Source organism: Rhipicephalus microplus, chromosome X (genome assembly GCF_043290135.1).
Source record: "Rhipicephalus microplus isolate Deutch F79 chromosome X, USDA_Rmic, whole genome shotgun sequence".
NCBI classification, from domain to species: domain Eukaryota; kingdom Metazoa; phylum Arthropoda; class Arachnida; order Ixodida; family Ixodidae; genus Rhipicephalus; species Rhipicephalus microplus.
In genome coordinates this window covers 104,062,214-104,074,261 of record NC_134710.1, presented here as the reverse complement: position 1 = coordinate 104,074,261, position 12,048 = coordinate 104,062,214, and the positions used below count along the sequence as shown (strand labels likewise).

Sequence of the window (12,048 nt, the reverse complement as noted above, 5' to 3'; positions counted from 1 at the left end):
TAACTAGGCTTTGCTGATTTTCACCCAGAACGTAGAGATAAAATAACAAGGAAGCTTTGCGTGTACATACATCTATGTGTGTTAAATATTACCACGCAAAAAGTACGTTGCCGCCTCGTTCATTCTATTCTGTGTATTTGTTCTAGTACAGGAACGGAATATTAAAGTCGATGTCTACTAATACAGGTGTATTGTATGTCGGCAATTCTTGCCCATGTGAAACAAACTGTCAAGCCGGAAGCAGTAGAATAAAAGTGTAGCCAGTTTTCTTGACATTCAAAGGACTTGCTATGTATGTACTATACCGAAAACCACGGCTTATTGAAACCACGCGAGGCCATGTGCCCCTTGCCATGGATGCTATTAGGGCTGCATATACTATACGAAGTGTCAGGGTTCAGGCAAGCGTTTTTTTGTTTTCTTTCTGCCTGCGCATTCCACGCCCGCCGATCACCCACGGCGCCAGTGTGCTTCCCGCTGCCCCCCCCCCCCCCCCCCCCCAGCATCGGCCAACCATCTTCCCCACTACACCTTCACAAGTTCATCTTTGCTTACAAGTCCAATGCTCAAGGCCGCGCACAGGCACCGAAGGCCGGTACAGCAACTCGGCTCAATGGCTGGCTGCCTAGAGAGCTTCGGCGGTCGCAGCCCTTCAGCGAACTCTCGCGCTAGGAGCTTCGAGCTCGATGCTCCATCCTGGCTCACTCCCGCGTTTGGCCTGCGACGCGCAGCGCCTTACACCCTTTCCGGTCTCAGCGCTATGTATGGCGCATCTCCTTCTTTACGCGCGCAAAACGGCGAATCGCCATTAGGCTTTGGTGGGGCATAATTCATGCCTTCACCCCCTGCGTCGACAGGTCACTGTTTTAGCGTTTCCATTTTCTCCGTTTGGTAATGAAGATGCAGCGGCGATTCTTCGTTCTCGTCACGTGTGGTCGGCTAGCTGGGACGCGCTCCAATCAAACACAGTTGATGGCGATGCTGCGCCCAGTGCCCCCGCTTATATAAAACGCACAGCGCTGTTTGCACTCGTCAGACTGAGAGAGTGCGTGGCTGCGAAGAATTACTTGCAGGTTGACACGAACCAGGGAGCTAAGGTGGAGTGCTTTGTTCTCCCTCTATATTGTATATTGCTGGCGCTGAGCATTGCTAGCGACGTTCAAACTGACGAGAGATGATCAATTTCTGCGCAAAGTGTATCTGGAAGATCTTCCTTTATTGCGGCTTGTTTTTCCTGTCACGTGCACATACGTGAACACGTACAACAAGCAACAACAATGGGAAGTCTTTGTTATCTAATCCTTATTTTCTGCCTTTTTACCCCCATATAACTGAGTTCTTCAAGCCGAATGTCGGTAAGCTGATATAGGAGCTGTGCGTAAACTGCCGTTCTTTGTCTATATTCAACAACAACCAACAGCTTTCTTTCATACGCCGTCATTGTCAATGAACCACTTAATGATATATACCCTGATTACTTTTTTTACTTCTAGAGCACACTTCTGTGTCCTGTGAGGGAACATGGCATCATTGGTTAGCATAGCGAGCGTGATCCTCTTGGCTTGGACCTGCAGTTGTGATGAAGCCCGTGAGTTTGCTTGTGTGCAACAATAGATGAAAGTAGTCAATAAGGTTAACATCTTTGGGGACTCTCAGAAAACACTTAATAAAAAGAAGCAATCGTTCGGTGTAGGGCTTCACGGGCCGACCCAGACCGCAACAATGAGTGAGCTTTAGGACGTAGTGTTGCCATCTCTTCTCTCTCTCTTTGCCAGCGCATAGAATGCAACCGGGCTCAGCTGATTCACCTCCATGGATTTCTACCATCACTTTCATCTTTCTTTGAGACTGTTGAGTCTGTTTTGACTCGTATGCTCGACTCTTGTTTCCTTAAATTAACAGATAGAAAGAACAGCACGAATCAATTCGGCTTTGTATGCCTGTTCCATGGAGGAATTACAATGTAGAGATAACTTTCAGGGCATGTATAACGAAATAATGTAGATTATGCTGGTATAGTGTATCCGCTTCTGTCAGAATATCCTTTGACTGTTGATGAACCATTCAGAGCCTATTTCATGGCTCATTTCAAGGTTCACGCACTCTAGTGAATATAATTTAGGTAGCCTTTATATGCAAACATTAACATCTTCAGGCAATTTTGAGCAGCCTACATGGACGAATGAGTAACCTGCAGTTAGTATATAGTTGCTGACGGAGCACTTGACCCTATTCAAAAATTATAAATCATGAATTTCGCCACATTCAATCAGTATTGAACATGAATGCATGAGAGTTCATAGTCTAGGTGCCTTATTTGCTAGTTTGAAGGTTTGGGTAGGGCGCACATCTAAACTTTTTGAAGTCGCATTTAACCTGTCAGTCTGTACAGGTGTGCGGCTGGATTACCAGAAAGTTTAATATATGGTCTTTCTTTAAATAGTGCAACATAAATATGATTTTCTGCAACAAACAGAAAGCTTTAATTATCGAGAAAATGCATTTACAAGTAAAGAGTTTGAACGAGAGAGAGCTGCACATAGTACGGTATGTCATGCCAAGTATTTGGAGATATCGGCATGTAGTGCCATCTCTCGTCGGCCACAGTGGTCACCTGCGGTAACTGAATGGAAGATTGGCAAAAAAAAAAAAAAAGCATATCTGACGAAAAAAACCAAGGCACGAAAAACGACTCCCGGTTTTATACCGCCGATCGAGACTTACGTGAACAGTCCGGCAATGTTTCAGTGCCGTAATACAAACCGCCTAGCTTCCCACAGCATTTATTGTTTAACAGTGGAATCCCTTGCGGTTGGTATTCAATTGTCCCGGGAAGCCACACGCTTTTTAGTGCGATACCGCAATTTTGCCAGAATGTACCAGTGGGTCTTTGCTGCATATAACCCGGAGTCGTTTTCGATAACTAACTTTGTTCGGGAGATATGAATTCTCTCACCTATTTCTCATTGAGTTATAGCAGGCAGTCGTTCCTGCTGCCGAGAGACGGTGCCGCGTCCACATGTCCCCGATTCTTGCGAATGTACCGAGATAGCCTGATTAGGATTAAGATCAGGTTGTTGTAGGTAGCCCGTGGATCTAGCCTTGCACAATTTGCAGGCAATTGCCCCGCTCGGTTTCCTCTTTGCTAATTGCAACTAATGTGCTTATGTTTGCGTGCCCAAAATTTTGTGCACATGGATTTCGTTTTGCGATACACGTGGAACGGAACTTGCGCAGCTCTAGAAATATGCTGGATTTCTACAAAAACCTTCCGTAGTTGCAAAAATGAGCATTTGTTAATTTGTGTCTATTTTATGTGGTACTTATTTATTCACAATATTATACCGTTGAAATGGTTCCAAATAAATTATGACGTGTTATGTTAGAGTAACGGAAGCAGAATGAGTGAGAGGAAAGGCAGAGATGTTAACCAGTTTGGCATAACCGGTATGCCGCCCTGCACAGGGCCAAGGGATGGGATAATTCAAAGGAGAATAACGAAAGAGAGAAATGGAGGGGGAGCATACACGCCCACACATAACGTCACAGCGCAAAGCGGCTGTCCTGGGTGGTTTACGGCATCACAGTCTGCAGCTGTTCGTGCAAGTCTGTTGTCATTAGGAATTTCAACAAGGCTTTGTCTGCTTGGATTCTCGACGACTTTTCAGGATGACATTGAATAATAGTTTCTATAGTGTCATTTTTCTGTTGTCATGATGAGCGAGAGCGCATGAGAGTGAATTTGTATAAGTACAATAGAAAACAAATAACTACCTCACATAACAGAGCCACATATTTGTAAAAATTTCTTTTTGCAGCTACGGAAGATATTCTCTTCCTGATTTTCTCCCAAAACGGCTTTATGGCACATTTAATTTTTTTTTAAAAATTACCTGTATTTTAGCCTATAATAGCAACTATAGTGGAAAGTCAATTAAGTGGCAGCATGTTTAAACCTATTAGATTTATTTTTAGCTTAGAGCCTAACTATTTGAGTACTTTCGCATGCCAATGAAATAGATGTACCAAATGTTTGGGCACTCTTTATTTCCGCACCGTCTGTTACAGTACAGAGCACGCTGTATGCTAGTGTGGATAAAAGATATTTGAATGGGTGCCCGGATCTGACGTAGCTCTGAATTCTTGTTTCGAGTGATTTTTGTTCTGTAAAAATATTTATTTGTTGACGCAAATGCACGCTATGTGCTATTGTTTTAAGTGATTCAATCAGTTTACTGTGTTCATTATTATCTTGTCTTCTTGCATCAAACATCTCACCACACATTTGGGCAGTATTTTATCATCCTGGTTAGGAATATTCTGAAACAAAAATTATAATGATTATGAATTTTCGGGCTCGTATCTCCAGACACCTTAAAGGAGTGTGATAACACAATAGCCTTGTTTCGTAGCAGCTTGTGGATTGAAAAGGTTCAAGCCATTGCCAAGTGGGAAGGCACGAACTGCGGAATGGCCTTGGATGGTAAGAACTTCCTACAGTCATCCATTATGACCTAGCATAACATCTGCTTTTGTGACAAATTCAGGCTGTCTGTGATTCCCATTTATACGAACAGTCTGTAACGCTGCATAGCTTCGTTGTGAGGAACAGAAAAAAAAAAATGTCGTGGAACCTTTTTGGGCACGCATTGAATAGGACAAAAATGTTGCACCGTATGCGGCGCTTAAGGCTGTAATAAAGAGAAAAAAACTATTTCTCTCGAATTAGTAAGGTGATTTTTGACAATACTGAGATCCCCACGCTCACCGCGTGAAGACGCTCGGTAAGCGATAAATTGAGCGAAATGAACAGCCGAGTGGCGGTGCCACCTCAAAATTGCCGCAGTGATCACCACGACGTCTTAGATTTTGGCTTCGTCTAATTAGAGCATACGTTTTTTCTGATCGGTAACAATTAAATACACTGTCCTCTGTGGGAGCCAGGGACGTAACTTACCAAGTTTCAGTGAATTTCGTTTAGCCAATGTCGCCGAGGTATGAAAAATTCACTTTGAAGCACGTGACGTCACGCGCGAAGATTTTGGCGCGTTAATTAAAACTGAAACTTTGACCTTGATTTCGTCTCAAATTATATGCCTTTGATCGTGAAATTGACGGCATTATTATTTTAGAAGTAAAATTTATTAAGTTTTTATTTTTAGTGTCCCTTGGAGGTCCAGAGGTGAGGAGGATTATGCTATTTTTTTAAGTTTTCATTTTTGTAAGTACAAAGACGTATTGTGGCAAAAGATATTTTATTGATTATGAATTGAGACAGAAGCAGATGGTTTCTAGCCAGCAATCTGGCCTAATTTTGTCAACAGTTCTAAGAAAACACGACTTCTTTGGCTTGTAGTTTACGTACATGACAATGCCAAACGACATGCCACTTGCAGGCTTCTATCATGGAGTACAATCAGCGAAAGTCACCCGACTACCTCTGTGCCGGTGTCCTGATCAGTGAGCGACATGTCTTAACGGCGGCTCACTGCTTTGACCCGAGGCCACAGTAAGTGAAGCGAGCAAGCTCATCCATTATTTTATTAACCTAGTAAGTATAAGTTGGCTACATTTTGTGAATTGCTTTGGTAGAACACGTCGCTTTTTTACACCTTTCGTTATTACCGTCAGTTTGGCTGTTCTTATCACGACTGGCGAAGCCTCGGGCTAAAAAAAAAAAAAAAACACGCTGATCAACGTTTACGCAATGTTTCTCGTCGCAAGGCGTAGTAAAATATGTACACAGATAAAACATTATATGTATTGGAATATAAGGTTGCCTTATTGGAGAAACAATTCTAGCGGTAGTCTTTGCTTCCAAGTACAGTGCTTTCAGTGTGGTCGGACCATAGTTTATATCAGTCCACATTAACGCTGGTAATCCACTGGTGAAGATGTGAAAGACATTTGTCAAAAAAGATGGAAAGGTGGGAAAATATTTCTCATTTTTTTAGCATCACTAAGCTGCGTAATGAATCTTACATACTGCAGTTGTTCTTTCAGAAATAATAATAATAATAATAATAATAATAATAATAATAATAATAATAATAATAATAATAATAATAATAATAATAATAATAATAATAATAATAATAATAATAATAATAATAATAATAATAATAATAATAATAATAATAATAATAATAATAATAATAATAATAATAATAATATTAATAATAATAATAATAATAATAATAATAATAATAATAAACTACACATGAACACTGAGCGTGCCGGGTGCGCTGGAAATGCCGTCGCTGTTTTACGTCAGACCTGAGTTTTCACGTGAGGTATACTTTGAAAAATGGCGCGTTGCAGCAGAACCTGGCCAGTAAAAACGGTAAGTACTCTGAAACACATGAGTGGGCCGCTTATTGATTGCGTGTGTAGTGTTGCGTGCTTATGTTATTTTTTTTTGTGGTGTACCTATGTAAGCCGCAATTTTCATTTTTTTTCTTGTCTCTACACAGCGTAAAACTAAGGAAAAGCCATCTATGGAGCTTCGAGCAGACAAACGAAAGAGTTGTTTGCGCTTATTTATAGCTCAAGAAAGAAACAGATTACCATGCACTTCATGCCGAACGCAAAAAATAAGCAGTCCACTTGTATATTTGAGATGAATTGCCGCTGTTTTTGAACACAATCTCTTGCGACATGCCTTTCTTTTTTTTTTCAAAGTTCGTCTCTGGAAGTTCGGGTCTGAAGTAACACAGCGACAGCATCTCCTGCGCGCTCAGTACGCTAATTTTAGATGTCGCCTCGATCGGGGACCTTCAATTTGAGTTATTAATAGTTGAAAGCACACGTGCATTTTAGAATTTAGAAAAATGGGTGCGCCATGAGTTGTGATGTCCTACAGATTTTAATCGTATAAAAAGCCGTCCTAGAGTAAATTATTATAAGCTTAATTGACGACTTCGTGTACATTATTCCATGGCTTAAGGTGGAGCAAAGTGACTGCGTCTCGACGTAAAGTTTGAAAGTGAAAACAAGAGGTGCTTGAATGCGATAGCATTCTTAGTAAAATAATACGTACTGTTTGAAAAAACAAACAAAAAACACAGCCAGCATACTCTAGAGGTCGCATAAGCAAATGCAATCTGAGCATGGCAATTTCAAGAACGCATGCTGAGGCTTCTGCGTCTTTCAAAGGCTGGATTCAAATTTTCATTATTAGGTGAGTGCATGTTCCCCTCCTTTGCCTTCAACGAAAGATTCAAACACTTCATTCCGGCCTTAACGGTGGTTTTAAAAAACAATTGTGCCACCCTCAGGAACCCGCGGCTGTACTCAGTTCAACTGGAGTCAGAGTCCACCGAATCCGGAGTGGAGTACAACGTGTACGACGTCGACGTGCATCCAGACTACCTGCCCGGGAGCAGCTACTACGACCTGGCTGTGATGACACTGCGCGCTAACGTGGCCAACGATACTATGCCCATTTGTCTGCCCACTCGTACTGACGCCTTCGACAAGAGGCTGTCTTACGTGCTCGAGTGGTCACCCAAGTATTACGGTAACATTGAACTTTCTCACGCGATCAGAACAATAATTAGGGGTAGCATGAATCGATTAGGATGTAAGTCAGGGCTGCTACGCTCCGAGGCGAAAATATGGGTGCATATGCGTCATAGGGGGCATTCAACAGCATCCGCTTAAACAAAAGGCAAAAACTACTCTACAATCCACAAGGCATTGTTCTGTTTGGTTATCACGCAAATATACGGGGTTCTGTCCTTGCGCCATGGTGAGTTGCATGCAAATATATCATCTCACTGTTCAAGTTCTACAGCCCTTCATTACGGCGTTTCTCACAATACTAAAGGGGCTCTGTGACGTTAAACCTCAATAATTATAATGTTTTATGACTTTTCTTGCGGGGTTCTCGCTAAGCGGAGGTTTTAACTCGAGTATAACGGTATTTTTCCTTTTCAAGTGCGTGTAAATAGAAGAAAAGCTGTTATCCGGTAACCTCTGGATTATTTTTAATGAAACATGAAACACATAAGACTGAATTTAAGAGCTAAGTTGTGACTTTTGTAGGAAGCCTAAGTGAATTTTTGTAATACTTTCTGGAGTTATTTTAAGATGATTTCCGCCTTTAAAAACAAAACAAATAAATAAGACAGATTAAGGGATTTCGTAAATCTGCCTTTAGCCCCGCCGCGATGGTCTAGTGGCTAAGGTACGTGGCTGCTGACCCGCAGGTCGCGGGATCGATTCCCGGCTGCGGTGGTTGCATTTCCGATGGAGGCGGAAATGTTGCAGGCCCGTGTGCTCACATTTGGGTGAACGTTAAAGAACCCCAGGTGATCGAAACTTCCGGAGCCCTCCACCACGGCGTCTATCAAAATCATATGGTGGTTTTGGGACGTTAAACCCCACACATCAATCAATCAAATCAGCCTTTCTATACGTTAAAAGCAAGTATGTCAGTTACGTGCATCATTTAGAGCACGTCAAGCGTATAAATTTAACGTACGAGTTCGCAGCGCACATGAAATTCTTGGAGTGTTGTTAGACGGTGTGTTACAAGGTTGTTAGACAGTGCGTAAGATGAAACCTCACCCTTTTTTAGGGAACAAGTCCCCCATGGCACTTCGTGCTCGTCGAGCCCTCGTGGCAAACAACGCAGACTGCAGCGAGTTTTTCAGCAATGTGAGGATGCGCGAACTTCCGAGGGGCATCATCGCTGGCCAGATGTGCACCGACATCCAGGAAATCCAAGGCGGTTGTGATGTAAGAGATTATACGAATAGTTCGTGCATTTCAAACAAAGCCAATATGAGTTACAGGCTTGGTTGGGGGCGGCGGCACAGTTCGAGAAAAAACCGGGGCCGGCCATGTACAGCCGTAATAGTGCACACACATAAGCGAACGCTATAAGTATGATAAATCCATGAGCACACCATACCATGCACTTCTTTCGATGAAAGTGCCGACTTCAGTGCTTTAAGTTGAGTGGTGACGTTACCTCTGGCTGTAAGCTGCTCGTTAAACACCAGTGTACTATAAATGCATGGTAAGCCCACGATGGGCCCGTACCTACTTCCTTTGCACAGACACGACACGTCGATCCACCCGGAACACTCGTCCCAAAGCTGTAGTGTGCAGCGTACGCACCTATATACTCGCTGGCTGTTTCTCATGATACCGATTCCTACAAAGCTTAGCATCTGCTGGCATTTTTTCTCGCTTCCAGTGGGATAGTTCACTTATAGATAACGCCCCTACGTCGCGGTCCCGTATTTTTTTTTAACACAGGTTCCTTACGCTGTCGCATGAAGATTTCCAAGGTCTGGCCTGATATAGATTGTGCATCGCTTGTGGCAAATACCCCCTCACCACGGGCAGGGGTGTGTCTTATTGAAAGGGCTTCATGACGTACGTAACGGGGAAGACACGTTATTCATGTAAAATGACCTGCGAATAGTGTTTTTTCGTCAGACAGTCACGCCCACTCGTGCCATTTTTGATGAATACGAAGCTAAGAAGACGACCACGACGCGCCGAGACGTAGGCGGCTAGATAAAAATAGGTAAAAAGAAATGGTCAATGTTTCTTAGGCTCGCTAAAAATAATTTGAAGCTAAAAAAACATTACGTCAGGCGCGCACACATCAAGTTTCTCCTGCCCTAATTTTTCTTACGGAAGACGGAAAACAATTCTAATTTTTTCGAGGAGCTTGTTTATTTATTATAGATACAATGAAATGAATCCAACAGACGATTAAGCCAAAGAAAGCATAGAAAACGTGGTTTGTTGTTTATTCAACTGTAGTGCAGTGATTACTACATGAACAGAAATGAATCAAAGTGGACGAATGGCTTCCTTTCCGTCATTGGTATGCGCAATTCGAATGTTGTGACCCAATATAAAAATGACAGAAAGGGCACTTTTTCATCCACTTTAGTTCATTTCAATTGAAGGGTGACCATAAAAGCGTCAGATAAAAATGTCAGTATTGGTGTACTATACATGTTATCCCTTCTAGTTAACGTTTGCAACAAAAGGTACTGATCGTATCTTTGTGACCACTTATTTGTGCATAGTAATGAAATTATATGCCTTACCTGTGTAAAACTTCTCAGGTGAACAGCAAGCTGGACTTCTATGGTGACTGTGAAGGGCGGGGTAACAAATGATTTGTAAAGACATGAAACTTAGCTTGACTATACCATGACATAGAACATTCTGTTTGCCTTCTTTGCAGCGCTACATGGGTTCGCCGATGATCGTACCGGATCGAAGTTACCGCTGGTCGGCGGTCGGAGTGGCCACATTCGGGGAGAAATGCGGCGACCACAATTTCCCTGGAGTGTACACCAAGGTCACACACTATTTGCCTTGGATACAACGCATAATGAAAAGCGCTTAATCGTTGTTTTCACTCCCCACTTGGCTCAACCATCTAAATGACTATGTATTCGCACCTTCTAGCCATTATTGCTGCAATAAAGTTGCGGTAGCAGTCGAATCACGCTGAAAGTTATAGACTTGATTGCCTAGAAGTAGCTCTCGATGATGACTTTTCCTTTCAAAAAGCAACCGAACATGATGCCGAAATTGAGGTGCTGCTTGAACGCGATATGCGATGGAGAAGCACCATACTGTTTGGCACCAGTACGTACATAATAATGGCACAAAGTTTTGATGGTGTCTCGGGTAAGCGCCGCGTTGCAGTGTTTTTTTATGTCATTGTCCCTCGCGCTAATACACTGCCACACTGATTCAGCCCTGTGCAATGACTAGGCGAATTAAAACAAAAAAAATACTGAGTGTACAAATGTACACATGAGGGATGAATTCTTCTGTTCATCTGCGTACGTACGACCAATCTGTATACGCCTTACCTGAAACCCATAGCTAGCCTGGTGCGTTGGTGATATGCAAATTTCGTGTTAGTACATGAAATCAAGCGGCCAGGATATGTATTTCATTCATGTGATTGTTGTACTTTATTTCATTTATTCATTTACATCAAACTGCAGGTTTCGTAATACAGTAGCGTCAGAAAAAAAAAGACTGAGTTGTCATATTATACAATTTTCAACTGCCCGTAAACTATGTATAATACATATGTATATATAAAGACCCACTTTCACTGATTTCACGTCAACCCAGAGGTCAGTCGTTTTCCTTCTTTAGCACTCGTTACACACCAACAAATCAACTAGTGTCGCATAGCTTCGCTAGGAGAATCATTCTGGCATTTATGTGGAGGGCAATCATTCGTTTAGCCCACACAAGATAATGAAATGATACCATCTCGGGACGTCTGGGAAACAAACTTCGTAGTCTTCAAAACAAAAACAATTCTTCGAGTATGTGCACAAATAAAGGACTGCGTGAAATAATGTTTGTTGCGCTCAGAAAATAACTTCGCATTGGTTTGAAAACTCTTCGAACTGTCGTTGCAACAGAGGATGGCAACCCAAAACAATGGGCAACCCAAAACAATGGGCAAACCATCCAAAGGCCTGAGATTGTCGCTTTTAACCGATAAATACTTTGCGACGTGTAAATGTACTATGTGGCACTTTTACGCCTAGCAGAGCCCTTCGAATATTACCTCACCGACTAATCGATAAGAAAACAAGAGGAGCCTCGGCAGGTTTTCTTCCATAAAAAATGTCTTTGGAATTAAGCAGATAAGTATTATTATGTGGATAGATGTTAGGAGCAGACAAAAAAAAAGCGGTAATAGTAAACAGCAGGGTGGTAAACTTAAACCAAGTTGCAACGAATTTATTGACCACGTATAAGGTACCGTGAAGAGGCACGTCTTATTGGCGAGGCTGTTACTTTCGCGGTACTATAAAAAAACCTTAACCAATTACGGCCTGATGTTGCGAATTCGCGACATACTGAAAAACTTTGAGCGGCTAGGCGACTCACGGAATGCTGCACCGCCTTTAATGCCAGCTGTCAAGTACTCGCGGGAAACGTAGCTTTCAGCATGAAAAATCTATCGCCATCTTGTGTACTGCATTTTATGCTAGAACCAATTGTTTTGTAGCTGATGGCTGAGAGTGCGAAGCGCGT

The 12,048-nt window shown here is 42.3% G+C and overlaps 1 protein-coding gene across 2 annotated transcripts; it reads left to right on the top strand.

Annotated features, from left to right (window-relative positions):
• Positions 1-978: 978 nt before the first annotated feature.
• On the top strand, positions 979-10,480 carry LOC119176286 (clotting factor B). Of its 2 annotated transcripts, none has more exons than XM_037427493.2 (7): positions 979-1,097; positions 1,494-1,588; positions 4,416-4,483; positions 5,397-5,509; positions 7,278-7,519; positions 8,582-8,742; positions 10,217-10,480. In XM_037427493.2, exons 2-7 carry the CDS (start codon positions 1,522-1,524, stop codon positions 10,379-10,381), a joined length of 816 nt encoding a protein of 271 aa, XP_037283390.1. In that variant the 5' UTR covers positions 979-1,097; positions 1,494-1,521; the 3' UTR covers positions 10,382-10,480. The 2 variants fall into 2 exon arrangements, with proteins under 2 accessions (XP_037283390.1, XP_037283389.1); XM_037427492.2 differs by having other exon boundaries at positions 4,413-4,483.
• The last annotated feature ends 1,568 nt before the right edge of the window (positions 10,481-12,048 follow it).